The following is a 27,740-nucleotide window of genomic DNA, read 5'->3' on the forward strand; positions in this document are numbered from 1 at the left end:
ACTAACAAACAGCTTTTCAAAGTGACTTCATTTTGAAAGGTCTAGAAGTTTCGAGAGTGAAAGTAAAGTGTCGATGACATGATTACAGAAATGAGAATAACATTTTTGGGCCAGTTTAGGACCGATGTAGTGCACGATGTCCACCAGCAGGTGGGGCTGATAGGTCGAAGACTGTATGCAGCGCGAGGGGATTTTCAAGCGAGTTTCAATTCAAGAGAATGAACCAGAGATAACTTTGCCATGTCTATTTGAAATTAAACATTTCTGAGATCAGTAGTGATAAACATGCCGCATGTGGAGCTCACAACATACAAACATGACACAAAACAAATAATGAGGAGACCAAACGCAGTTGATTTTATTCCATTTATTTTTCTATTCATACGTTCACTGCTTACCTTTAAATCTTCTCTTTCTTTCTTTTTTTTACAATGACTAACGCATTTCCCCAGTGACGATTAAGATTAGAGCATTTTGGGGAGCTTCAAAAAAATAATGTACAGTCGTACCCAATACTGTTATAATTTATACATTTATCTTTGAAAATAGGAATAAATTTAAATTTTACAGATTCTTTTATCTTATTCTTTTCTACAACGTTCCTCCTTTCCGTCTTACCATGTCACGTGACGGCGAGCCACGCACTACCTTCGTAGTGAGGTGTCTGCGCCAGGACTTAAACCTTCTTTGGACACTGGAAGTGAGTTTGAGAAAAAGAAAAGGTCCACAATGAAAACAAAAATAAATAAAATGACGGTTATTATTTACAGTTCAGGTATCATCGGTAGAATTTCACAAACTGAACGCGGTCAGTGCTTCACTCAGGGCTCATTATCAGGTTAGTTTGAGAGGCAAAGTTTGAGACACAGAGGCACAGTGTTTAGACTAGCAGGCCAGTTCTCTTCCTTTTCTATCAGGGCGAGCTGAGAGGTCTGATGATTTATAGAAACAAAAGGGGATCACGAACCCCCCGATGGATAAGGAGATCGTTGTAAATTCAAACATCTTTGGTCATTTGAAAACGGGAATTAAAATGGAGAAATGAAATCTGGTTAAAGTGCAATCACCTTTCAGCTCTGCGGGCAGCAGATGGGTTTTCCTTTGTTAGTCTAATCATACTGTTGCCAGCCATGTTGGTCATCAAACTTATCTGTCGAGAACAGACGATATACGGAATAAGTATCAGGGAAACGATTAAGAGCAATAGCCTACAGTCTGCTGTGTCCAGGTGTCATTGTTCTTAAAAATCAGAAACACGCAAGTCAGTCTGTCGGGGGAAAACCTCCTGTCCGGCTAAAAGGCAGAAAGCTGAACTCAGCAAGCCTGCGGCATGAGGTTTCAGGTGTCGTGTTGACATAATGAGGTCTCGCATCCTACAACTCCGCAGATGGATGTCATAGTGTATGATTCATCGGTCAAAACAAAAGTCAAACATGTGGATCACAGTTGCACAATAAGAAATGTGTGTATCCATGCACCACCTGACTCCATCTGGGAAGATGACAAAAAAAAAAAACTGCACACTCTGCCGTAGCTGAATCACAACCCCGGACAGGTCAGAGCGACATCAGCATTATGGAAGAGTGCACAGACCTCGAGAAATAACCCTTCCGAGCAGGTCACATTCAAGCCATTTGTGCACGACGGCAACTCATCCCACAAATAACGATAAAACCGCAAAACTCTCTCAGATTCGGTCCACGTGAAGTCCTCCTCCCACCTTGGGGATTTCAAAAATGTACAAACATATTTTTTTCAGCAGAACAGATCACAGGGGTGTGAGCTGTCGCCCAATAAATAACTGCATGTGATTTCAAACAAGAGGGAAACCCTGACGGGCGCTGTACACGCTACATGCTAGAGAAGAATACAGGCAGCCGTCCCCGTGTGAGACAAGAAAAAGAAAGATTTTTCCGACTATAAAAATACCTAGAATCTAGAATGAGTGTAGAAAAAACTTTACATGTACAAGTCATTTACATCCAAGGCCATTTTCTATGGAGTGACAGGTGACGGAGAGCGGTGAGATGGGAGGTGGAAATGGGGGAAAGAAATAGGAACTCGCAGCATATTTGTGCGGAGCGCCATGCTGTTTGAAAATCCTCCTCCCAAACGTCAGCTGTCGGGCTCTGAGAAGGTGAAGTGAATCCAACAGTAACGTCCAACATCCAGGTCAGCACGAATGTTCAGAAGAGATGGCTGCACGTTATCGATTAGTCGATTAGTCAAAAGGCAGTTCACACACGCTGTTCCGTCGGAAAAGGAAGTTAAGGGCGCGATTGTTTAATCATCCCCACCAATGTCTACTTTCCTGCTGAGCATTATTGCTAACTATGTCCTCCGGGCCTTCCTAAACTGGCTGTAAAAAAAAATTAAAATAAGGTATGTAAATGAAAACTGAATTCATCTTAAGTCTGCAGTACTGTTTGTTGTCCACATTAAATAGGTTTGATTAAATATGGAGTAATATCAGTTTGACGCATCTTCATTTCCCAAACATGAGTTTGCAGTGCACACCAATCTCGACTTAACCGGCATGTCTGCAACAAATCCCACATGTCGCCATATTCATACGGGCAGAAAAATAATCTTCATTTATACGACATATACGACGTCATCAAACAATAATGACATCAAAACATAGTGCAAAGTACATCCATTTGATTCTTCACATACAACTCTTCAAACGTCAGCAATCCAGCAAAAATAACAGTTTGACAGACAGTAAATCACTTGTGCAGAAAGATTGGTTGTATAAGCTTCCCCGTTTCACTCAGCAAGAGAACACAGGAGGCAGGTGGGCTGAAGAAAACAAAAAAGAAAGAAAAATGAAGCTCAATTTCCAGAATCACTCATTGGTTTCCCTTCATTCAGGTGTCTGGAGTGAGTTTACAAAGTCAGTGAGAGTAGGTTCATTTTGTGTCAGAGACATGACAGTCTTAAAGTGATATGCTGGAAATGTAGTGTTTTTCCTGCCCACCTGAGACCCCGGACCCTGTTTCATCGTAAAAAATATATATAATAATAATAAATCATGAAGCGAATCATAAACCACCCTTCATTTGTGACATTGAGCTTACGAGAACGACCGTGTCATTCTTTTCGCCCCTTCTGGTGTCACCCAAGCAGGTTCGAAACCAAAACACAGAACAAACGAGGAGATGTTGAGCACGTAGCGCGCGCACACACACACACACACACACACACACACACACACACACACACACACACACACACACCCACACACAAAACCCTCAAGGCATTTCTCATCTGCAAGCCAGCAGACATGTCCCTCACTTGGGTTCGCTGACAGCTGAACTTGGTTAAAGGACAGAACGCACACGGGGTCTGATAGGCAGAACACAGCAAGCTTTCCAATGCCCCCCCCCCCCGACCAGTGCTTCATACGGCCTGCAATTAAAGCGCGACTCAGCTCAGCTCAGGAGATATCAGCTCAGGCACCACCAAGATCCCAGTGCGGACTGAGCCGAGCCATATACAGTAAGCAGAATTAATAAATACTTTGATTGCCTTTCTTTTAAGGCCTTCAGGTAGAGCTGATCATGTTTTTAACTCAATCAAGTGACACGTTTTTTTTTTGTTTTTTTTTTAAGAGGATGGGGGAAATGTTGGGGGGATGACTTATACGTTTCGACTTTCACTCTCTCAGAACTGAGACTTGGGTCCCTCTAGCCAAATACATGGAAGTCACCAGAACCCAAGCGCTTTCGGGAGGGCTAACTAACACACACACACACACACACAGACTCAATTGATATGCAAATGAAAAAAAAAAAAAGCTTATTTTTCCACTGACAGTCACGGACTTCTTAGAAATCTATAATTCTTCTTTTCAGAGAGGTGCTGGGTGAGTTGAGTGCATTCGTTTGTTTTTTTTTCTTTTCCTTTCCTCTTGCATGTCACCAATATATTTTGCAACTTGTGGAGACGCTGCAAGTGGCCCCTCAAACATCATGGAACTTATTTGACCTCCAGGATGGAAGGGTTGCACTCCATGATGGCCACAATGATTTTGTCAATGTAATCCTGGAGTCTGTAGTTAATCTCCTCCTGTTTGTGAACAGCCTCCATCAACTAGAAATGGAGAAACCGAGGTCAGAGATCGGACAAGTGACAGCAGAGTAAGAATTAAAACCAAAAGGTGAACTGATGAGCCAGTTTCCCTGTGTCCTAAACCCACCTCAACACGAGACACAGAGTTGATCTCAGCTGCCAGGGAGTCGGAGAAGGAGGCAGACATCAAATTCTTGGCTCCCTGGATGCTCAGGTTGATGATCTGGCCGTTCAGCTCGTCATTCTGCTCCTTCAGGGTACGGTTGTCCTAAAAAGTCCACAACAGATTGGAACAAATCGTACAAATAATGCAGCTAATGCTTCTCACCAAACGGGCAGAAAAGGGAGAAGAACCGGGAGCGTTCTGGTTACCTGTTTGAGTCGTTTGATCTCCTGTTCCAGCTCAGCCTCACGGGTGCGGGTCTGATATTCCTGCAGCCCTGCGCCGGGAGTGCGTCCTCTCTTTGCCTCAGCCTCCAACTTGTAGAGCTGAAGGTGCTCGAGCTGTTTGCGCAGGTCTTCGATAAGCTGAGGAAGAGAACAGTCAGGAATGAGAGGCATAGTGGGAAAAGATTCCTTCAGACAGGGATGTTGAACGAATCCCATTAATGTCCAATGTTATACTATCGCAGCATTGTGCACACGGTGTTTTCATTGTTTTGCTTTGGTTTCCCACCTCCTGAGTGCACTCCTTCTCTTTCTGGTTTTGGTGACGCTCGTGACTCAGCTTGTCTGCCATCTTCCTGCGCGATTCCGTTTCGTCTTTCAGCCTGTCGGCCAAACTTTCTGCCTCATCCTCCAGCTTTCTCTTCTCCTAGTAACGAAAGAAAACGAAAGCAAAGAGAGGCATAATGAGTTTTAGAGGCGAGAAAAATCAACGAACAAGAAAAACACTAATGAGCGATATGCAAGGGCGGAGACTAAACTGTTGCAGGAGCTCAATAGAGAAGCAATAGATGTGGGACGTAATTCCTTTTACCTCCTCTAGTCTCTCGATGTTGGCTCGAAGACATGGAACACAAGACCTCAGCTCACTGTTCTCCTCATCCAGCTGCTGCAGCCTGAGAAACAATGAGATATCTTAGACGTACAGAAAGAGCACAGCAACGATGTAACAAATACCACATCTGCTCAGGTTAGGACTGATGAAACACCACAGAACACACAGCTTTACTCTTTCAATGGAAGATTAGTGCCAGATGATGGCAGTGTAGAGCCACGATTGTTCCAACAAACATGACTAATTACTGCATTAATTATCAACAAACTTTTTTTTCCTTTTTAAATCTACACGGCCAATTAAAAGCATATATGTTGATTTTTGTAAAAAAAAAAAAAGAAAAAAAAAAGTCACAGTGCTCTACAAATGCCCGCTGTTTCCCGATCTCCTCACCTGGCCTGTAAGGTTTCTAGCTCCAGCTCCTTTTCCCTCTCCAGCTTGGTCAGGGCCTCCTTGTGACGTCGAGTGTCTTGCTGTAGCTGCTCATCAGCGTAGAGCTCCTGCTCCTTCAGCTGCTCATCCAGAGCATTGGCCCGGTGCACCAGCTGAAGATTCTCCTGGCGCAACCGCGCATGCTGCTCTCCTGACGCTTCAGACTCCTTCTCCAACTCCGCCACTCGACGCTCCAGGAGGAGCACCTGGAAAGAGTCGACGCTTCGTGGTTAGGCTCCGTTAGAATAAAAAAACAAAACACTTGTCACAGGCGTTAATCTCTGGAACCAGAGAGATGTGAATGCAGGGGTTTCTGGGGGAAAAAAAAAAAAAAAAAGATTACTCGACTTTGTCACCTTGTCTGTGATGTCGTTGTCAGCCAGTTCCAGGATGTCCCGCGTTAAGTCACTCATGGTGTCCAGAGTCATCGAGCTGTTCTGGAGGAGGTGTCTGAGTGTGGGGAGAGAGAAGAAGAAAAGCAACTCCCTGTAGCGTGTTCAAATCTGATAAGCAGCCGATTTCAAGCGCAACTTTCTCTGACCAAAGCACATGAATAATGAGGCCTTCCCACTGAAATAATAGGAACTGTTCTGCTTACCTTGCCACTTTCTTGCTGGACAGCCTCTTGCCAGCACTGAATGAGGAGAGACAGAACAACAGGAAAAATGGTCAGGAAGAGAAAAGGAAAGAGACACTATCTCCTGGTATTCCTCTCAAACCCCCCCCCACCCCCCTCGCTGATAGGAGAGGAGCCCCACAGAAAAAGAAAAAAAAAAAAAAAAAGAAAAAAAGGAGGACATGTTAACAACAGACTTTTGTTAACAAAGTCCTGATTTTTTTTTTCCAAATTCAAACTAAAGCTACAAGGTATTCACACACACACACAGCAATCTAGAAAACACACCAGCATGTATTAACAGAACTAGCACGTACTGAGCGTAACAGGTTTACACTGACCTGCGAGAGCATTACAGAAACTATGACCATAAACTGTCAAATACAAAGTTTGAAATTTAGCAAAAACAAGTATGAAGTTAAACCGCGCCCCGATTCAAATTCATACGAATGGAAGCCCCACTGATCTGATTACCCGACGTTAAGTTCCTGTAATACGGCAAGTGGGCTCTAATCCTGGATCAGCAAGTCTGCTCCAATAAAGGCCAGTTCTCTGAAAGTTTGACTCTACTTCTAGAAGGCATTTTTGCAACGACAAAAAAAAAAAAAAAAAAAGCATGAATGCAATTGCATAAAAACATAAAAACGGAATGAGTAAAACGTTTAAGAAATACATCGTAGTCTGAACAGGTGACAAAAAATGGGAAGGAACTGGCTACCAGTATCTTAAAAACTGTTGCATACCCCATAATCAATGAAAGATCATATACCAGCATTGCTACTAAAACACACCAAGGTTGCAGATGAGAAAAGAGTGTGTACAGTGTGAGATAAGATGGGACAGATGCACACAAGTACATTTCATCAGAAACACACACCATGTAGTGAGCTAGTCCAACACAGCATGCACATATTATGAGAACATGCGTGATAGTGTATCTAATCAGCACTGCAAGCACATTCACACCGCTGATAGTCAGAGGAGGTTGTGGGTGATGTGTTACCTAGTCATCTCTAGGAAATTGAGGCGGGTGGAGAGGTCCTCAAGACGACTTATTTGTTTGTGACACTGGCTACAGAAAAAGTCCAGCGCCTCCTCCCTGAGGAAGCTCTCAAAGCAGTCAGGGAGAGAAGCGGGCGCACTGGAAAGAGGAAAAAAGGAGGAAGAGGAGGAGGAGGAAGTGGTGAGTGATGGACGAGAAGGGGAGAGGGAAGGGGGGGGGGGGGTGCATTCAGGTAGGAAAAGGACACCTCTGGGGTTGAAGGAGACATCAGTGAATTCCACAGGAGAGTTTAAACCAGTAAAGTGTCTGAGGCTGCAGTGGAAGGGAGGTGTGAAACAGACTACAATGTGGCTGTGATTTAGACTCAGGCTAGTGGAAGGAAACAAAAAGTTTCTTAGATAAAAAAGTGTGCGGATCTCCTGAGTGCTGATAAGTTTTGGTTTTTTGTTTCCTCCGCTCTTGTCTGTTCAGAATTGGCAACTTTGCGGTTAGCTCAGAGAACCTATAATACAGTAAAGGCACCATTTAGTTCAACTGCTCTAAACAAGATAGTTCTTCATTTCATTTAGTGGGAGTCGAACGTTTCTTCACATTACCTCTACGAGCTCATTTTTTAGTCAGGGAGACTCAAGCCTGCGTTATGCAACAAACTGGCACATGTTTCTGTTTATGTAGGCAGAAACGCTGCATTACAGCACAGACAGAGCCACTTCGTGGCCATATGCACCGTCATTACTGAGCCATGTTCCTCCAATGGTGTGAGGGGAACATTTTGCTAAATACTGTCCACAGTGATGTGCGTTTGTGCAGAACACAAGGAAACCAGCCGTACGTGCACACGTTCCGAGTGCTGTCATGTGTGGATAAATGAACGTGGGCGTGCGTGTGGGCAGCACTGCTACATGCGCTAGCGATGAGCACGGTTGGCCCGAAACACGGTGACGCATTCACACCGCGTGGGTGAAGTTTGTGGGATGCTGTTAGTTTTTTTTTTTGTTTTTTTTGGGTGAATAATTTTTTCAGCTAAACCACCCAGCAGATTTCTGGTCAAGCTGCATGGGGGATGTTTCACATACAGTTTTTGACACTTGTAATATACATGAATGTTACATAATGGTACATCCCCAATTCGTTTCCTAAAGGTTTTCTCGCCTCCTAACAAAAGAAAATATATCCAACCTCCGTATCAATCATTTTACTTCAAATATTTCCTGCATAACACCTCTGTGTACAGGTATTTATAGGGTATATCCGCTTGATTTTTCAGTCACCATAGAGATGACTTACTTATAGTGTATATCTCTATACATCTATATATTGTTATTAATACGCATCATATCCAGTAGCATGCCGTCAGTCCATCTCTGCCTCTCTCTCTCTACCTTCATTGGATAAGCTGTTTAGGATCGTGCCTCACATTTAGGGCACTAACTTTGCTCGGGCGCTTACATGCTGGTGTCAAGTGGCAGAAGAGATGTGACAATCAGCAAGTACTGCTGGTCCATTTCTGATTCAACCAAAAAAATAATAATAAATGGTAAAGTACTCACAATATGTTGTTATTTATAATTCAGGTAAAATGTGCGATTAGCACCAGTCCAGTTACACCAGCTTATTTCCACATAGTCACTGGGTTAGCACAACCGGGCAGTTAGCTGTTAAGAGCGTCCTGGCAATGTAAATCATGTAAACAATCACCCAAATGGGAATTATGCATTATCCGGCTTAGACTCCGACTAAAGAAAGGACAAGGGGGATAAAAAGATTGGAAAATGAGGTGGGGGGGGGGCAGAAAGAGTTAAATATTCAAAAGGAATGGTACCAATTGGAGGAAAACTGGCGTGTAGGCATGCTTGCGTTTTCCCTGAATTTGTGGTCTAAATGGACACACGACAGAGATGGAGTCAGTCCGTCTTTGTGCTTCAGCAGCTGAGGGGCAAAGCCCCCCAAAGATGCCTCTAATCAACATCAACTTGTGTCCGACTGTCCCACAACATTTTGCAACAGATGATACTTTTAAATAAATTCCAAACAAATTACTGCTAAATCTAATACAGCCCACAACACTGGTTAATGAAAAAGAGGACATCATTAAGCCATAAATCCACATTTTCTTTGCAATACGCAAAAAAACAAATACAAAGTTGCTTTCCATCTTATCTTGCCCTTGACCAAAATAAGGCGGTAGACAGAAGAGTGAGGGAGTTCTCCAGAAAGATCTTATCAACCCCATACCGAAGTATCCTTGCTGAAAGAGAAACATTTTCTCTGAAGAATGCTAAGAGAAGCATCTCGGGCTGGGTAATACAGCCGACAATGTGAGGGCGTCGCACCTCTTATCTGGAAGGGCTGATAAAAATTTAAAAAAGAAAGACTATTTTACAGCCTGGTGAAATGTTTCTATTCTTGTCCGTTAAATAACCTTTGTTCTGTGTCCATTTGGAAATGACTTTGTAATCAAAAACTTTCTATATTTTAATACTTGGTTCAAACTTGACCCCATCATTTTGGCAGATCGGCCACAGTTGTGTACTAAAGACACGTTCATACCTGGGAGACAGAGCTGATGAGCCATTGATCTGCTCGGAGGGTTGCGTGAGAGGTGAGTCAGCCTCTCCCACGGAGCTTTCCACGCTGGTTTCTAGCAGCAACTCTGAGGTATTACTTTCCCCAAAGTCCTCAAAGTGCTCCTCCTCGCCACTGATGACCGTTACCAAGGAGTGGTTGTGGAGCTCGGAGTTCAGGGAAAACCTGAGGGACACATACGATCATGGTACTCAGTGTGCTTAATGGTGTGTGCGCAAAACAACAACAGAGTTAACTTCAGGTCCATCTCAAAACAAGATGCAATTGTGCCACGTTAAAAACGGATATCCAGCTGGGTACATAAACAAGCACATACTGATACATTTAAGAAACCACAGCAACGATACAACCGGTCCAGACCCAGAAGCCCGGAACAGACTAGATGTTACCGTCAACCCCAAACAAGAAACTAATAATCTTTCCAACTGAAGAGCAGCAATCTGGACAAGTTCGATCGCTTGTGTTCAAACTTAATCTGTTAATTCACCTTAATCCCCAAAGGCTGCTTCAGCTGAAACAACATGGCTCGTCCCTCGCAAGTGACGCAAAACCACAATGGCGACATCTGAGATGCGAGGGGAGCCGCTGAGCGCTTTGATGCGGGTCAAGCTTCGAGAAAAGGCCAGGACTTTGGCTCTCGCAACGGGGTGGTTATCTTACACAGCTAAACAACAATGCATTAGATAAGTGTGGAGCTCCATTTTTGAGTCTCCTTGATCTTTATTCAGACAGGAAAGATGGAAAGGTAGCTTTTCCCGTTGTTAGATATGTTAAGCACACACAGGATGAGGATCTCTGCATCAGCAGAAAAGCTAGCTTTGTTAGCATATGATGACATTTTTCTTGTATCACATGACAACTGGCATCAAGATGCCCGATTCAGATTATACAGAAAATCACTGAGCACTTTTGGAGGAAAACTTTAGGTGTGAAAAAAAAAATCATTATGATAAACTGACTAAACAGTAATGCAGACAATTGTGACTCCACTTACCCTTTACTCACTCTCTTACAGCTTGGCCCCATATTGAGGTCCCTTATACTTAGGGACGGTGAAGAGAGGGAACGCATCTTTAAACTCCCTCCGCTGCCCTGGCGTGAAAGCCTCGGGGCAACTGGAGTTAAAACTCCTGACAACCAGAGTGGAATCCTGAAGTTTCACAGATTACACCGATTTAAAACAAAAGCACGACCCTCCAGTTTGGAGAAAACAAAAAGGGTCTGAGCCTTTTGGAAATAGCCACGTCTGCGGTCCTAATGAGCTGCCAATCTCCACCACTACATGTCAAATGCTGCCCGAGCCCCCCCCCCCAAAAAAAAAAAAAAGATTTGAGGCTGTACTGGTAAAGGGTTGACTGCGAGTGGCTTAATCAGATTTGAGGCTAAGCGACAACCAACAGACAGCCCTGCTGATCGTCCAAGGGCCAAATGTGTGTTGGGACACAGGCGGAGGACAGAGGAGGGAGGGAGTGGGCTAATCCTTTTAGATTCCTAATCCACAGCTCGGTGCATATACTCCTATTCTTAATACCTCTTTAGATGAAACTTCTACCTCAGGTTAGTTCAGCTAACCCGGCTGCACGGAGCCATCTTAATTACATACCATGCACATAGTTTTAGCAGTTTTATTTCCAAGCTAGTCGACGCTGTGAAAAGAAAACCCGTTTCAAGGTTTTTACAAACTACTAGTTGTAATTGATGAAGCCACTGATAGAAAGGAAAAGGCAGCGTTTTCTGCCAGGCTCAAATTACAGCGTTCTGTAGACAGACGGCTGAAATGAGAGTAGAACAAGGTCGGTTGAGTCATACAGCTTGAGAATTAAGTTCCATCCAGCAGCTCACTTAGCACAGTGATGGTATGAATAAGCGGAGGAGAATAACCTGATTAGCTCTTGCCAAAGTAGGACAAAAAGGGGGGGGGGGAAAAGAAGGAAAAAAAAAAAAAGAGCTAAATCAACACTTCCTGGAATTCAAGGCTTACATGGAATGGGAAGTCCAAACACAGCCATGTCAAGCAGGCTACTCCAAACCGTCGTGACGCCGGACAGACAGAGCACACAGTCAGCACATACAGCCAGAGCTGCACTTCCTCTCTTGTGTTTGCCCTAAAGACTAATTCAAACAAGAACACTCATGTGAAGACTTATAAATCTGGTCTGCAGCAGCTACCTGTGGAAAACCGCTCATCTTTATGGAGGGCAAGTCAAACTGATTGACCTCTGTTTGGATCAGAAGAGTGTTCAGCAGCTCCTGAAAATAACTATTAAATAAATAACTATGACAACTATTTATGCAGCACGCTATTGATTTCTGACTTTGCGTGACACACAGGTTGACAGCTCCGTGTCAGTGTGAGACGCCCATCACCTCAGATGCCTGCAATGCAGTAATAGACAGTCAAGTAGGTTAGCCTTTACCATTTTGTCAGCTTGGTAGGGATTGCAGGGGGACTGTGATGATGGGACACTGTCCAGTGCACAAAGCAGATTTACAAACCTCCTTTAAATTTGAACAAAAGAGCAGCGACTATGAACGCATCATCAGAGCTCATTGTAAAACCCATAAGGATGTCCAATCCTTGCAAATCCAGAAGGGATAAATATTAAAAAAAAAAAAAAAAAAAAAACGCTCACTGTCAACATCAACAGCTTCTGCTATAACCCGCTAACTCACTGAAGATGGGCAAATCTCCCTTTTTGATAAAACAAAAAAGAAAATAACCCTCTTGGATCAAACAAACACAAGATTTCCAGTTATGTCCGAGTTCTACAGAAAGCTTCAAGTCGGACGTCTTCGCTGCTCAAGTTATTCCTCAAACTCGCTGTGACAATACAAGTATTAGCACATTAGGATTAGATATTAACAGACAATGCTGCAGGCCACAATATGTTCAGCTGATTTCCTAAACACCCATACACACAGAGGTATTAAAGGCATTAAGTCAATACAGTGGTGACAGTCTACTGCCTCCATTTAATCTGCCTGGTGACCCAAATAGAACTTAAGTGATCCAATGTTGGGCAAGCAGACTTGTGAACCACGTGATCCATGTGAAAGGTCAGGAGAGGGAAGCCACACAGCTAATTCTTCACTGGAGATTTAAAACATATTTTCAGAAGATTATGCAGCCAGCAGTGATTACAAAACATGACACTAATTTGTCTCTCAACGAGAACAGGAGCTTAACGATGACAAAAGTCATTCAGGGTTCTGAACGGGTCTTTTATTTCACGTGATCACGTCAGGCAAAAGTTTGGACAAACCTACTACAACTGAAACCGTGCATCCAGGAAATGTGAGCATGTAGTCCAAAATGATCATTTACGGTCGAGGTGAAATGCATACCGACCTGTTTCCACCATCGTCAGGGTCGTGCAGGGTGGCCTCGATGCCGCTGTCAGTCTCCACATCCTCGTGCATCTCCGGAGGTACAAGGGCCCCTGTGTCCTCATCAGTGAAGGTTTCGCACTCGCTGTATGTGCTCTCAGAGCCCAGATATGCGCTGTCTGTCACCTCATTTTGCTGCAGTCACACAAAGTGAAAAACATCATTAAAATAAGCCCGTCCATCACAAATTCAGGAAATCTCAATAATTCACAACGGTAACGACAGGATAAACTTATGACTGTGCAAACAAGACCACAAGTACAATGCATCCATTTCATTGGCCCAATTAGAACAAAATGGGCCTTAAATGTATTTTAATTACAATTATCACGAATAACAATAAATAGTAATAACATTTTTAGCTATTTTTAAGAAGGTCCATTGTAAATCTTCAAGGGTAATTAGTGGATACAGACAGCAATTACGCCAACAATCAAAGAAAACCAACAGTCTGCTTCCTTTTAGATGGCAGCTCTATGCCAAACTCAACATCTCTTAGCAACAAGTTCAAAACAGAATGAGAAAGCTGAAGCCGTTCCGAACAACAAATACCAAATGGTAAATACAGGATCGGGCCAAAAAGCAACATCTGAAGCTATTAGCAACGAGAGACACGCAAACGGGTGTCAGAGCTGTGAATCAGGACATGGCTAGATGGGTGAGTCATGTTGGAAAGCATAACTTACCCGTCTACACAAAGTGTCAGAAGAAGCTGGGCCCAGAGGGATATCCACCTTAACCATTCTCACCAACAGAAGCGTTAGCCTGCTGCAAGAGTCTGATAATACCTCCAACTAAAGCTTCCTCACTTTCCCGTCACAGGGAGCAACAGAGAGAGTATGTAGGAAAATATGGAAAATAGGGATATACCTTGTTCTGCTGCACTGGGTGGTCAGAGTGGGTGGAGACAGAGTCAAAGTCCAAAGAGTAACGCCAGTCAGGTCATCAACTACTACCAGCTCTCAGCCCCAAGTGAAAATGCCACAGCATCAGCTGAATAACTGTCTAATCTTCCCTGCTGCAACACTTCCTGCCCCTGTGTTACAGTATAAATCATTAAGCCATGCTCTACCTGCCTACAGCTGCACAGCGAATGACTGGAGTAGACTATTCATCATAACAACCCGTCTTAAATTAAAAAACTATCGAGCTGTGAAGCAGCAACACTTTGAGAAGTTTTGCACACAAAAAAAAAAAAAAAAAAAAAAAAGACACACATACTCACATCAATATTAAGAATCTAAACTTGAAATATAAATTAGAAAGTTAGCCTTGGAGGAAATAGTTCAAAGGAAAAATGTGCTGGATGGGGCAGCTGCCTTGTGCCGGGCTTCTGCTAAACACCCTCACTTTGCCTGTTTTGAAAGCAAACAGGGACAGAACAGCACAGCCATTGAGAGAGGAGCCCTTTTCTGCCATAAACTCCAGGGAAAAACAAGGCAATGGACACAAGTGTGTGGAGACTACTTCAAACATGCACAAACTTCCCCAAAAGCTCCGCTCATGTCTTCAGCAAACAAGCAACCGCTACAGTTGGAATATTTCATGGAGAAAACTGTGCTATTAATAATCGGGTGTTTCACACAGTGAGCTGTAACTCGCATCTTATTTCCAACACATAAAGTATCTGTGAGACCTGAAAACTTTTGAAAAAATACGATCGAGAGCTTTAGCAGGTAGAAAAAGGCTTTAAAAAGGAGTTTAACCCGTCATTCAGAGGAGCCCAATCCAAGGCTAGATTACATGTGTCCAAATTAGTTTGGATACATGTCATTTAATATAGGAAGTGTGTACTTTAACGTCAATCGTCTTCATTCCATTTTAAACCCTCTAAGCCTCCATCTTTCATTGAAATGTACAGCCAAAAAGCATATAACAAGGTCTTAACAGCTTTTTAGCTTTAGAGTAGCCATTTATTTTAATGAGATCCTACACTGCATTAGGCACCGTGTTGATTTATTGTATAGGATTTATTGGTTTCAAGAAAACTGAAAAGGCATGCCATGTTTTTTTGTTGCCCCTCCCTCCTGTCTTAAAAGAATGCCTGATTTTATCATTGTATAATAAAGTCATGCAAACTGTAAAAGAGACTGAAGTGAAAGGGAGTAGCATTTAAAAACTCTCTTTACTACATGGATTTGCACTTCTGAATCACAACAATAGGGGGCGCTCACATTGTGCAATGTGAAGCTACAGAACAACACAAAGGGCACACGATAGAAGAAACCTTTCAATCTTGCAGAGCTCAGCAGTACTGGTGGTTAAATATACAAGTTTTCGTGCACATGAGAAGACAGGAATTCCAGATATGCCAACCACAACTGTAAAAAAAACAACAAAAAAAAAAAAACAAGACTACACGCATTCAGAAAGTCTCGCACATTCCACCCAATTTGATATTTGTCAAGGAATACGCAAAAGCCTCGTCTGCCAGATGCCATTTAGTGTCAGCCAAACCAGTGTGTTCAGTTTGTGGAGCGTTCACAGAGTGGTAATGACAACTCTGCAAGCCGCTCGGTGAATTACAGTGGGAAGAGGGAGAGTGCACGCAGAGTTCAGCCTGTGGCCTTCACACTGTGGTGCTGTGTGCACCAATAGAAGCAGAAAGCACAACAACTGGACCAAATACACAACAAAGGAGAGGCTAAGCCTCTTGTTTGGCTCCTCACCTCATCATACTCCTCTGGACAGCCCACAGCTCCATCCCCTGGACTGTAGTTTACATTGTAGAGCTGTGGCTCTGGGCCTGGAATTATGAGAGGAAGAAGGCAGGTTAAGTGTGTGCAGAATAAACAAAGTCAAACAGCAACAGAAGCTCAACAAACACAGGGCCATAGTGTAATGTACAGACGTCATTGTCCAAACAGGTAGCCAATACGTACAGAAAAGAGTTGTAAAGTGACATCGAACAACAAGGAAGCAAAAGAAAGCCTTTTGGAAGCCCATCTTTTTTCTTGTTTGTTTTTCCCCCTTAAAACACCATTCAGAAATCCCCCTTTTTACCCAGTTAGATAAGATGACACACACCAGATAATATGCTATTCAATGGGTAATCATAAGCCGTTAACTGAAAAACGAGCATTGAAATTTTGCATGAATTTTATTTAGAAAATACGTATTTGTGCTGTGATGAAGCATAAAATGTGAAATTAAAAACAGAGGAGACTGTGACATACTTTAGTCTGACAAAGACAAGATGGTGATGAGACAGCAAACTTGGATTTTATTTTACACATATAAGATGATTTGCCGAAAACTGTCTTCAACAGTCTCTTCTTCCGACCCCAACCTGCTGCCTGCTAGGCCTCTAAGCATAACCCGATGTCATATTCACTCAATGTTTGAATAGTGTCGGGTTCGTCTCGGTTATTCCTGCAGTTTTTTACCCACAAACTATGAAACTAGCCCATAATCCAAACAGCGGTCGAACAAAAACAGTGTTCCACAAATGAATAAAAGTTACGCCATTATCGATGCAATCTGAAACGTACATGTTTGACAAACAAACATTTTCCCACCGTGTGATCACTCAAGTGTGCAACCAGCACATTTAATGGCCCTAACTGCCCCGTGTGGGCATATTTACCGTCAGCAATCCAAGTGCGACGTGACAGTAAACACTGAGTAACTTTTACACTCGCCTTTCACGAGAACCAGAGTGTCCAGCAACGCGACTACAGGCCAAATAAAACTATATAAAAAAAAAAAAAAGAAGCAGCTCATATACATTTAACATTTGTCAATAAAGGCCTTCGGCTGAAAGTGTAACCTGAGATGGACCACAGAGTCCCATGAGCCATTGCAGCTCCTTTATCTGGTAAACAAGAGCTGTGAATAGCACCCAGCTGAGAGAAAAGAACACAAACACAATTCCAATGTGCCAGCAGACCCAAGGGTTTTTATGCCCCTGGGTCTTATGCAACCCTTTTCTTTTTGATGGTAAAAGACACTGGAGGCTGCTAAAGTGAAATGAGCCCTGGACGAAGGGGACGGTACCCGAGACGCTTTCTTCTGTTGAACAACACACCTGCACTCTCTCAGCATACTGTCAAAATGTCAGAAAGCGCATATTTTCCTCACCAAGTTTTGTTATTCCACACAAAGCCACTACAGGTTGTAAGGCGCTTCCACAGCCTGCAAGCATGCCTTCATTAAAAAGGAACACCTTTCAGTGACAAGTGGGGCAGAAATGAAGGCAGAGAGTAACAGGACTGTTCCTGAAACTGGACCTCGGGCTGGAACGGCAGGTTTTGACCACTTTTCACATCAGAGGCGGTCACAATGGGGGCGGATGGATCTGGCGGTTCTAATGATCAATTGTTCCGCTGAAAAGTGACAAGCACACTGGATATCTGTGAGGAGCATGTGAGCGACTTGGGAAGTTACAGTAAAGGTCTCACCTTCACACAGCTATGGGAAACGCTCATCCAGCAGGAAATATTTGATTCACTCGTCACATGGCTTGTTGCAAACAAAATACAGAAGAGAAGCAAAGGCAGAGGAGAGCGAGCGAAGGGGGACAATGATTTGTGCCCAAAGTCATACCAATAAAATCTTAGGTTACATGAATGTAACATTGATGTTACGGTTGAGAATATCTTTGAATGCACATGCAAAAGGTATGTTTGTGCTTTCTCTGTGATTTTACAACAACGGTGACTAGAAGGAGAAACAATCAAGCAGAAACAAACAGGACAGGGCCTAGTAAGGGCAGTAAATAATTGAAGTGAATAGAACACTCCACCCAAACCTCGTGTCTCTCTGCCTCTCCTGCTCTGAAACCTTGCCAGTAAGCCCATGTGTCTGTGCATCTCATGCTTTCCAGTGCATGACTTATTAATGATCTCAGTAAACAGAGCGGCATAACCTAGAAAGCCTTGGGACGGAATTCTAAAAAAACCAAAAATCAATACAATGGGTGGGGATTAAGTCCCCAATCGCACTGTTGCAGTGGCATCATCGCTCTCCGATAAGTGTATTAATCATCCAGTTGCATCAGCCTTTGAAAGGATTACACTTGGGGGCGTTTAAATCCAACATGTCGACTTGTGACCCATAGGAAACAGCTTACATTTCAAGTAAATCAAATATTTCGTTTACAAAATGAATGGAAGAGTTTCCAAAAGGGAGGCGGGAGGCCGCATAAATTTGAGTCCCGAAACCAAACAACTTGGGTCAGTCTTTCTGCTTTGCTCCCAGAAGCATTCATCTTGGTTGAGCAATAGATGCACTGCAGTGACAACAAAATTTGACACTACGGGTAATGCGGAGAAATGGAGCCCGATGCCAGAGAGTAAAGCTGTCTGTGAACATGACCGTATAAACAGTGCTGCAATTTGGGACAAACAAACAAAAAACAACAACAACTTTATCTTGTCATTTGTACAGGAGCATAAAAAGAAGGATGAATATAAGGACTGAAGTTTGTCGTGAACTGCATTACCTCTGATCAATGAAAGTACCGGTACTACTATTTTTCTAATAAGATCCAACAGACTACAAACAGAGGACACCAGGGAAAGAGTTGGCAAGAAAAACAATAAAAGAAGACATCTATGGTCCTCACCTCCATTGCTGATTGCAGTGATTCCACGGTGGAAGTCCTCAAAACTGATGACCCCGAGGCCACTGGGATCCAAAAACTTTGTCAGATCCTTCACCTGGAAGAAATAAACACAGCCCTCAAAACTTATTTCACCATGGCAACAGAAGAAGAAAGGCCCTCTCCCATGAAGCCATCGTTTGTTCTGCCTAGCTGCTTTGAGATGACGCAATACATGATGTAAGGGGAGGTTTTCAGCAAAAGGGGGAAAATGACTTGGCAACCAGTATTTGCAATGCAAAAAGCACACCATATTCAAAAGAACAGCTAAGCATCTTAGCCAAAGAGACGCTACGCTAAGACATCAACAACTCGCATATGGCAGGTAAACTACAGAATTATGTGGAGTCCAAGCATATGCTGATTGCAGAGCAGAAAACTGGCAATAAAACACTTCTGACCTCCAGAAGAAAACTAACTTTTGCAGATGTCAAGTGTTTTTCTTTATTGGATTCAGGGCAGTAGGGAGTTTATAAGGATGTTAAAGAGTACAAAGGGTGCAGTCGTTAAGCTAACCACATTATGACAGGAAAAACAACAAAAGGGTCACAAAAGCACAGACATTCTCACAAATACCTTTCAACCTAAAAGGTTATGTGGGTTGCCCAAATAACTGAAAACTTAGTATAACGGCTGTGATCGTCTTCAATTTGAATAAAATTAGGAAACGCAGTCTTTTCTGCACAGGGGCTGCAGTCGAATGCGAAATGGATTACATAAGCGCACCTATATAATGAGTCTTCCCACCATCAGTAACTTGGCAACCATCTTGTTGCTTTTTTTGTTTTTTTTAGATAAATAACCCAAACACGAGCCTGTATCTGCAAAATCATCTGTGGCCCCAAGCTGCTAAAGTATATTCACACATATGAGAAACTCATCTCACATGTCATCCTTCTAAAAATTGCACTGAACCATTATTTCAGCGTTCTGTAAGACATGCATCACTGACAAATCAACTGTGGCCGTGTGGGAGCCTGAGAGAATTTCACATAAGGTTGCTGAGGGGTTTGGTTACCTTATTCTTTGAGAAAGTAAGTTCACAATGTGAACTTGGCTGTTTCGCACATAAAATGATTCTGTGTGTGGCTTCTTGTATCGGTTACACATTAAAACAAGCTGATCTGCTTAGCAACGCTGAGCTCTGACTCAAGAGGCTGAAAGGCTGAAAATCCTAATAAAGTGACTCCAACAACCCCTGTGGCTTATGATCTGGGTTTGATGAATTAAACCCAGCTGTACTGTAGGGAGAAAAGGGGCGTCCCTGATCTCACTGAATGGTGGTTAACAGAGACACCACAATCTTTAGTTTAGTGTGCGACATCAAGGCCCATCAAACTTTATATAAAGTGGATTTGCTACATATTCTGGGATAATAAAAGATTAGTGAGGGTTTAGTTGTTGTTTTTTTTGTTTTTTTAAAAAAGGCATATGTGGCTAAGGTCAGTGGTTTTGTCTAGTTTTCAGTTTTCCAACTCATAATGGAACATCACAGTTCAAAGGAAAGTGCTTGGTTCCATGCAGCTACAAACACCTCTGCTGGGTGAGGTGACAAACTGGGGCGTTACTGGAGAGCCAGCGGTGACACTCTGATGACATCTTTTGCATGTTTGCTATAAATAACAGGAAACTGGTATTTATAAAAAAAAATGTCTGCAGTCAGACTGAGACGGTTTACTATGATAACAACTCTCCACTGAACAAGCTGCCGAACGGAACACTTTTAAGCTGTCATACTGTGGAAGCGACCCGTGGCCTACATCCGAGTTAAGACTCTACAGCAGTGCCAGGCCCCTGAGGTCCTGTCGGCCCGAGCCCCAGTGGCTATTCCTAGGTCTAACCTAAAAACTGAAAGGTAACTGCGATTTCAGCCAAGTAACTGGTAAAGCCTCTCCGTAGCTGATAAAACTGGAAAATAAGCACGTTACTCCAGACCAGCCAATCCTTTTAGCTGGTCAGTACTTAATCTGACGTCGAGAAAAATCACACTTTCGACTTTCTTCAATTGTTGACTTATCCCTGTCAATCAAGGCCGAGCTTTTTTTTATTTTTGCTTCAACTATATGCCACAGTATCATCAATATTCCATTTGAAAAAATAAAACACACAGTTAAACTTTCCGAAGTGAAGCCGTGGAGGACGGTGGTTAGGCGGAGTTGAAAACATAAACTCATACGCAACTTTCAGTTCCACTGCTCAGCGGCGCAGCAAAGGCGCTGTGGTTTTTCTGTTTCCTCTATTTGTGTCTAATCAGTGCCGGGGCCTGCCTGACCGCCCCCACACAGACCACTCTTGTGCATGACCCCGTGGAGAAGGGTACCCTGCAGTGAGTCGCAACAGATCAAAAAAAAACAAAAACTCTGACAACTACAATTATAAAGCTCATTGGGTCGGCAGAGTTGATGTAAAGCAAAAAAAACAGGCAGAATAATCTGAAAAACTCAACAGACAAACGAATGAACTCAAGAGAGGGGATGTGTTCGGCCATGGGACATTCCATTGTGGATTAGCAGGGCAGTACATAAAAGCAGGGGGTGAGGGGAGGGAGGCTGGCCAAAGTAAGGTCGGCTCACGGGGGAGACACCACCACAATGCAGTTCAGCGTGGCCTTTGTAAAGAATCATGGTCACAACCAGTGAGGGACGAGTCATTAGAAATGGTCAATCAAATTCACTGGTTTGATGCATAGCTGCAGGACTTTTTCCTCTTTTGAGATCATATATTCATGAGAGGACTAACAAAACAGTCCTTTGATGGATGGCAGCAGGTAACTGGTTTACTGCTCGGTGTTCCCAACGTGGTCCAGAAATAACTCGAAAACCACAGTAAAAAGAAATGGCCGAACACTCATCTCGTCCAGGAAAATGAGAGAGGCATCTCGGAAATATAATAAAAATGGCCAAAGGTCGAATAACTGCGTTTTGAACCCACGTTGAAAGATCCTACATTATGATGACCGTATTCCAACCACATAAAACGGACGGTGTGAGCACAAACACGGTCCCAGTCGTTTCCTGAAATAGTTCTGGAGGAAACATTTGCCTAACGCACAGCACCAGCAGACATCCATGCAAATACCTCATGAATGCTTTCCTGCAGTGTGACAGGTGGCTTGGAAACTTGCAAAGAGGTAAAGGATAGCAGAAATGCAAATTCTACTTTTAACCCCGGCCTGAAGTGTGACAACATAGGAAAAAAAAAAGTCTATTTTTAAAAGGCCTGGCAGGGAACAGTTTGCATCAGGGGAAACTGATTTTGTTGAGGTTAGACACTAAACCACATGTTCTCCATCAGTTCATCTAAAAAAAAAATCCCTGTGATGTCAAGATCCTCTCTTTAACCCCGCCTCCAATTGTTTTTAAATCGTTGTTCTCAAGTCATTTCTAGTCACAGAGATGTTCTCAACCCTAATCTAAACAAAAGCATTACCTCTGATGCCCAAAGTGCTGTTTTGCAGATCGGTTTCGCTCAGGTGTGGAGGTTATTCAAACTGTGTTTTATCTCCAGATGACTGTAATACAAGGATACCAGCTAAAAGCTTATCCAAATATGAAAAGCACATTCAAATATATTCCTAACTGATAGGAGCCGCGTCAACCACTTGCCACCACAGCAAAGATTCAATCCTAATGTGCATGTGTGTGTGTGTTAACCTTGTTAGATCAGTCCTGGCTTTCTTACTGATCCTTGTATTTAGATAGCGAGTGCCAAATCCACTGAAAGGTTACATTTATTATACAACATTCCACAAATTCTGAAAATAAGTCCGCCTGCTGATTTTCCGTAAATCCTTACTGTAAATGAAAAGAATGGAAGAACAGGCCAAAACTTTTGGTCTCTCACTTGGATCGCGAAAGTAAAGAAATGCGAGTGTTTTTGCTGTGGAGGCACATATCAGCCTCTACAGCTCTTGGAAACCAGGCTATCCGATAGCCAGCACACAGAGAGGACAAGTAATCAATCTGCACCATTTGGTTAGCAGTCCAAGGTAAAGCTTTCAGCTGCAGAGATCCAAAAACAAAACTGCAGGAACTAAAGTGCAAGAGGCAAATTCAGTAAAACAGACGACACCTTTGAAATAAAAAGAAGCTCAAGTGTCGTAAAACACGCCACTGTTAGCATTTTCTTGCAAATCAACAAGGATTTACATGAGACTAACAAGACTAAAGTCCGGCTCCGGGGTCCAGATACCTGCTAATGGCTGATCGCAGGACACATTGGGGGTAAACAGGAGCACTTTTAAACTGGGAGATGAGGGATTAAAAAGCACTAGTGAGCACGTGTCACACTGTGTGTAGAGCCCATGCACTCAAATGCTCTGTTCAAAAAGTACTCAACGGTGAGGCAGCTGGTTAATATTTTGTAAAAATCAACCATTTGACCAAATCCGGTTACACAAACGTGCCGTTGAAGTTGACTCACAAAGCAAGAGAGAAACTAACAGACTAGGCATCGAATGTCTTGGCATTTGATGTCACAGGACAAAGGATAAAAAGATCCTTTCAGTTTCTGCTCAGAAAACATGGTTGACAGATTATGTCCTTTTACTACAATTTGCAAACGTGCGACGGCCTTGCTGGACTTCAGTCGGATCCTTGTAACCGACAGCACAGGCACACGCGAACGACCGTGTTAGGAAATGAAACTCAAGCAAATTCAACTGCGAAGCATGTGCGATCTCTGTAAAAGGTTCATAGTTTCGGTCGAGGTCGAGCTCTAAAGATTCCGTGTTGAATAGGTTCAGCTTTTTTTAAACAATCGTCTCTCAACTGTGTTCGAAAAGTTGGCCTGCCACAGAGGGGAAGATGCAACTAAAGGTTGAGGGTCATGTGCAGAGTGACAAGCAACAGTGATACCGCAGGAGATTATCCCAAACCACAGGCTATGCAAACTAATCTAGGAGTCTCTCATTTGACATGTGGAGGAGTTTCCGCCCCCGACAGAAAACGCACGAGGAACAATATGCTCATCAGATTTATCTGGATGATAACCCAAATCCTAGCTCTTAAATGCTCGCCAAAAGATATACAACACACCAATCCAGGTATGGATTAAATAAATATACTGCACCACTATCATCTACATATTTCACACAAAGCATTATGAGCGTCTCAATGTATACCAGTACCCAAGTAGAGTGCATGTTATTGCTTTATAACATGCTGGGGCAACACAAAAATGTAGTTCATCAAACAAAATGAAACTCAGGACCCAGTTTTCACATCAAACATTCAAAATATAGCAATAACATTTGTCTCCGTGTCAATCATTCAGTTGTTCACATAGGTGAGGGTAAAAATGATTGCAAACTTTAAATCTTGATTTAGTCAATTTTCCTCCGACAAAAAAGAATTTAGTTTTAAAAATGAGTCCAAAACAGCAAAGTGAAAGTGGTGGATGGATCTCAACTGATTGAATTAAACCGGCCTACTGCGGTAGGCCCTCTACAGTCACGCAGAAATCAATAATAAATGGAGCTGTGTATCATTTTACATGGAATTTCACTCAACATGCACTGAACAAGAGAGGGCCTCAAAGGCAGAGAGTGCAAGGGAAAAGCTTCTCACCTGATCGGCGCCATAGGCAGCCGCAAACTCCATAAACTCCTCGATGCGAACAAAGCCATCTCCATCTTGATCTAAAGCGTCGAACACAGCTTTTAGCGGAGAGACATCTTCCTCTCGCGTATTAACAGCCGACACCATTGGCAGCGAGTCATCGACCACCATCTTAGACAGGGAAATAGTCTCCACAGCCTGCTCGCTGGTAGTCCATTCAGCTTCAGGAGAACAACTGTTCACGTCTTCAACTGAAAAAGCAAAAGAGGTCTCTTCATGACATTCTGAATCAGGCTGGTTTGAGTCCGTCAGCTTCTCCTCTTCCCCCTGCTCTGCTGTCGGGCTGGGAACACTTCCATCCTGTACACCATCCTGTGGTTTCAAGTCCCATGGTTCATCACTGTGGATTTCTTCAACGGTCAAGCACAGATCCAAAGCCATTGCCTCGTTTCCCTGACTTTTGGCTTCAGAACAACTTTTGTCCTCCATCAAATCCTTGGAAATGTCCTCCAAGGAAGTACTCGCACTGGTGAGATCACCCTGAAGGCAGCCATCTTCAGCCGGTGTCAGAAAAGAGGGTTCGTCTGCCAAACCCAGAGAAAGTGAGTCATTCTCACTTTGATTCTCTGGAGGAAGATTGACAATTACTGTAGTTTCTGCATGTGCCACCTCTGAAACCTCTGATGATACGTCTAATGAAGCATCCGTGCAGGAAACAGAGGCGGCACTGGCGGGGCACAGGCTCAGACTGCTGTCAGATTCTGGAACCTCTAAATCCAACAAAGGCACAGATCCTTGAAAGCACTCCTGTGCTTTGCTCATGTGATTATGCAGCAGGTAGTTCTCTGGTAATCCTTGCAGGGTGGTGCTACTGGTTATGGGCAGATCAGTCACTTGATCAGGGAATAAACCTTTGTCTCCGGTTTCAGGTGACAAAGTCTTACTGTTCTGGAAGGGAGGGAGACCTGCCCGCTCCTCCTGAGGCAGCTCTATCAGCTCCTCAGTGACACCCTGTGGGTTCGACTCACCCGACGACTCCTGGGTGAAACTAGAGTGTTCACCCGAGAGGAAATCTACCAACAAAAATGGATCACCTACATCGGTCTCGGAATTCCTCTCGGAAATCTTAAACGGGGAGGTTGGCACACTGAGGCTTATTAGCTCGGCCTCTCCACTGAGCACATCTGAGCCCTCGAAAGGAGAATCCTGTGTAAGAGTCACCTCCTTGTTGGCAGAGTTTTTCCCAATTACATCAGCAAAGTTGGGAGAAAAGAGCCAAGACAGAGTGCAGTCACTGATTTCGTCGAGACCTTCATTTTTTTCTGTGTAAGACATTTCTTGCATATGAGCACTGTGGATAGAAGCTTGGGGGATCGTGGGGTGTCCTTCGTCAAATATTAAATCCCCACAAGAAAAAGTAGAGACATTTATCAGGTTGTCCAAGTCTACAGACTTATCCAGAAAGCCACCCTCTCCCTCGGTTTGTTGGAAGGTTTTATCCTGACCAGCCTTCCTGAAATCCAAACCCGTCTGGCCAGTCTTGTTTTGACAAAGCACACCTCCATTGTCTGAGTCCAGCGTTTGAAATCCCAGAGGAAATGGCTGTTCTGACTCCCACTGTGTGTGCCCCAAAGGGCCAGACAGAACCGTCGGCTCCATTTATTTACTGGCTATTCTCTTTTGCATACTTGAGAAAGCCGGGAATGTTTTTATCTCACCGCTGTCATCAAAGTCCAGCTCATAAGCTTTGATGCCATGCTTTCAAATGGCAATACGTTTCTCATGCAAAAATCCTGAAATAAGCTTGAGAATTTGCCCCAAAAACGTTGACTGCCTCTCACAACTAGTTGAATACGATGTTTTACAGGTAATTATATAGCGTGAAATAGTAGCTGCAATCCTTTTTTATACGTTTGTATAAGTGGGTTTAGAAACGGTCCCAGCAATAAGGCAGCGGACGAATACCAAATGATTTCAACATCTCTAAATTAAAATAGAATAAAATGTTACCCAAATACACAAGTCTGAAAAATGACTTTGCCTTACTGTATATCATGTGGACACGAAGCGGTTTTGACTCACTATTTGTTTTCCTGTCATGGCAGGTTCACTCCTGGTTGTTGCCAATTTTTCGGGCTTCGGCACGTCCAACATCAACATGCTTCACTTCGGTGGACAGATGCTAAAATGCCAACCTAATGCCTGAGACCTGAACAGGCACAGCTATCAAAACCTCTAGCCTGTTTGGAACAATAACGATACGAATTAACGCGTTAAATCAGCCTGTTAAATGTTTGTCAACATTAGCTTTCTTAGACCATTATCTAATCTCGTAAATCTCCAGCTAATTTGCTAATGAGCCAACAAGCAAAGCGGGGAAACGGCGTCACCAGGGATACTCGAACCTTAATCAACTTCCAGCTGTTAGAAGTTTACAATTTCATCACAAAGCGGCCAACCACATGCAACACCGATCGCCTTTCTTCAAATGGGATTATGCTAGCAACTAACGTTAACTCCTCCTTCGAGCATCTCGCTCCTCTTGTGTCATTGGTCGGAGAAGCTGCTAACTGACTAGCTGGCAAAATTAGCCCACTTGCTAGCTAACACGATAAACAGTCCAGCTTTCCCCCGGCTCGGTTAAATGAAACCAAATGTAAGCGTTACACTTTAAAGGGGCGCCCTTATTACACAAACTACTGCCTCAGTCACAGTCGAGCGCAATTTCCTCTTTTCCGTGCCGCTTTCCAGCGTCAATCCACCTGTGTCAGCCAAGCCAGGCCAGACGAGTGACGAGCCGAAGCCGTTTTTTTCCTCCTCAAATTCCTCTGTTGTCTTCGTCTCACACACTCATCCGTCTCGGCGTCCCCTCGTCCCAAACCATCTTCAAGCGACTGGGGTGTCAAATAAGGCAAAGAACCACCATCATATGCGAGACAGTCCACCGATGTTGATCGCTGACGACGAAAGCTCTCGCATCAGCATCAGCAGTGTCCCATCCTCCTCCTCCTCCGCCTCCTCCAGCCGCATACACACACCATTGACGTTTCACGCAAGCGTACAAAATACCCCGCAGTATCCCTGGCATCGTCAGTTGAGTTTTTTTTATATGTGTTTGTGGACAAAACTCAGTGTTACTTGTGGAAACTCATGCTTGTGCGCTTTTGCTAGAGACTGACAGCATTTGAGGAATAAATACCAAGCGCTTAAGGGCATCACAATTTGGGGTTAGACAGTCAGTCGCTCAACTCCCGTTATCCTTGGTCAGACTTCAGCAGTGTGGTTCCACCAGTGATTGAACTGATGTGTCTCTAAACCCCGAAAACTCAGTAGTTGTTTTTATTAAATAAACAATTGATTTTTTTGCAACTGTGGAGAAAAGAGACATTCAAGTCAAAACGTTCACTGGATGTTAAAGTAGTGTTTTGGCGCCCCCTTCAGACTTTAACTGTAACTGTTTCAGACATCAGGTTTCAGTCTCA

General features: G+C 43.4%; 1 protein-coding gene across 3 annotated transcripts; it reads right to left on the reverse strand.

Annotated features, from left to right (window-relative positions):
* Positions 1–351: 351 nt before the first annotated feature.
* On the reverse strand, positions 352–27,267 carry rab11fip3 (RAB11 family interacting protein 3 (class II)). Of its 3 annotated transcripts, XM_075456864.1 has the most exons (14): positions 24,268–27,267; positions 18,665–18,758; positions 15,768–15,844; positions 13,061–13,233; positions 9,676–9,876; positions 7,126–7,263; positions 6,105–6,140; positions 5,863–5,956; positions 5,468–5,712; positions 5,054–5,135; positions 4,751–4,888; positions 4,447–4,602; positions 4,202–4,342; positions 352–4,095 (listed from the first exon to the last, which is right to left on the reverse strand). In XM_075456864.1, exons 1-14 carry the CDS (start codon positions 25,915–25,917, stop codon positions 3,982–3,984), a joined length of 3,339 nt encoding a protein of 1,112 aa, XP_075312979.1. In that variant the 5' UTR covers positions 25,918–27,267; the 3' UTR covers positions 352–3,981. The 3 variants fall into 3 exon arrangements, with proteins under 3 accessions (XP_075312979.1, XP_075312980.1, XP_075312981.1); XM_075456865.1 differs by lacking the exon at positions 7,126–7,263; XM_075456866.1 differs by lacking the exons at positions 15,768–15,844; positions 18,665–18,758; positions 24,268–27,267 and adding an exon at positions 13,785–13,892.
* Positions 27,268–27,740: the final 473 nt, after the last annotated feature.

The sequence above is a fragment of the Odontesthes bonariensis genome, chromosome 23 (assembly GCF_027942865.1).
Source record: "Odontesthes bonariensis isolate fOdoBon6 chromosome 23, fOdoBon6.hap1, whole genome shotgun sequence".
NCBI lineage: Eukaryota > Metazoa > Chordata > Actinopteri > Atheriniformes > Atherinopsidae > Odontesthes > Odontesthes bonariensis.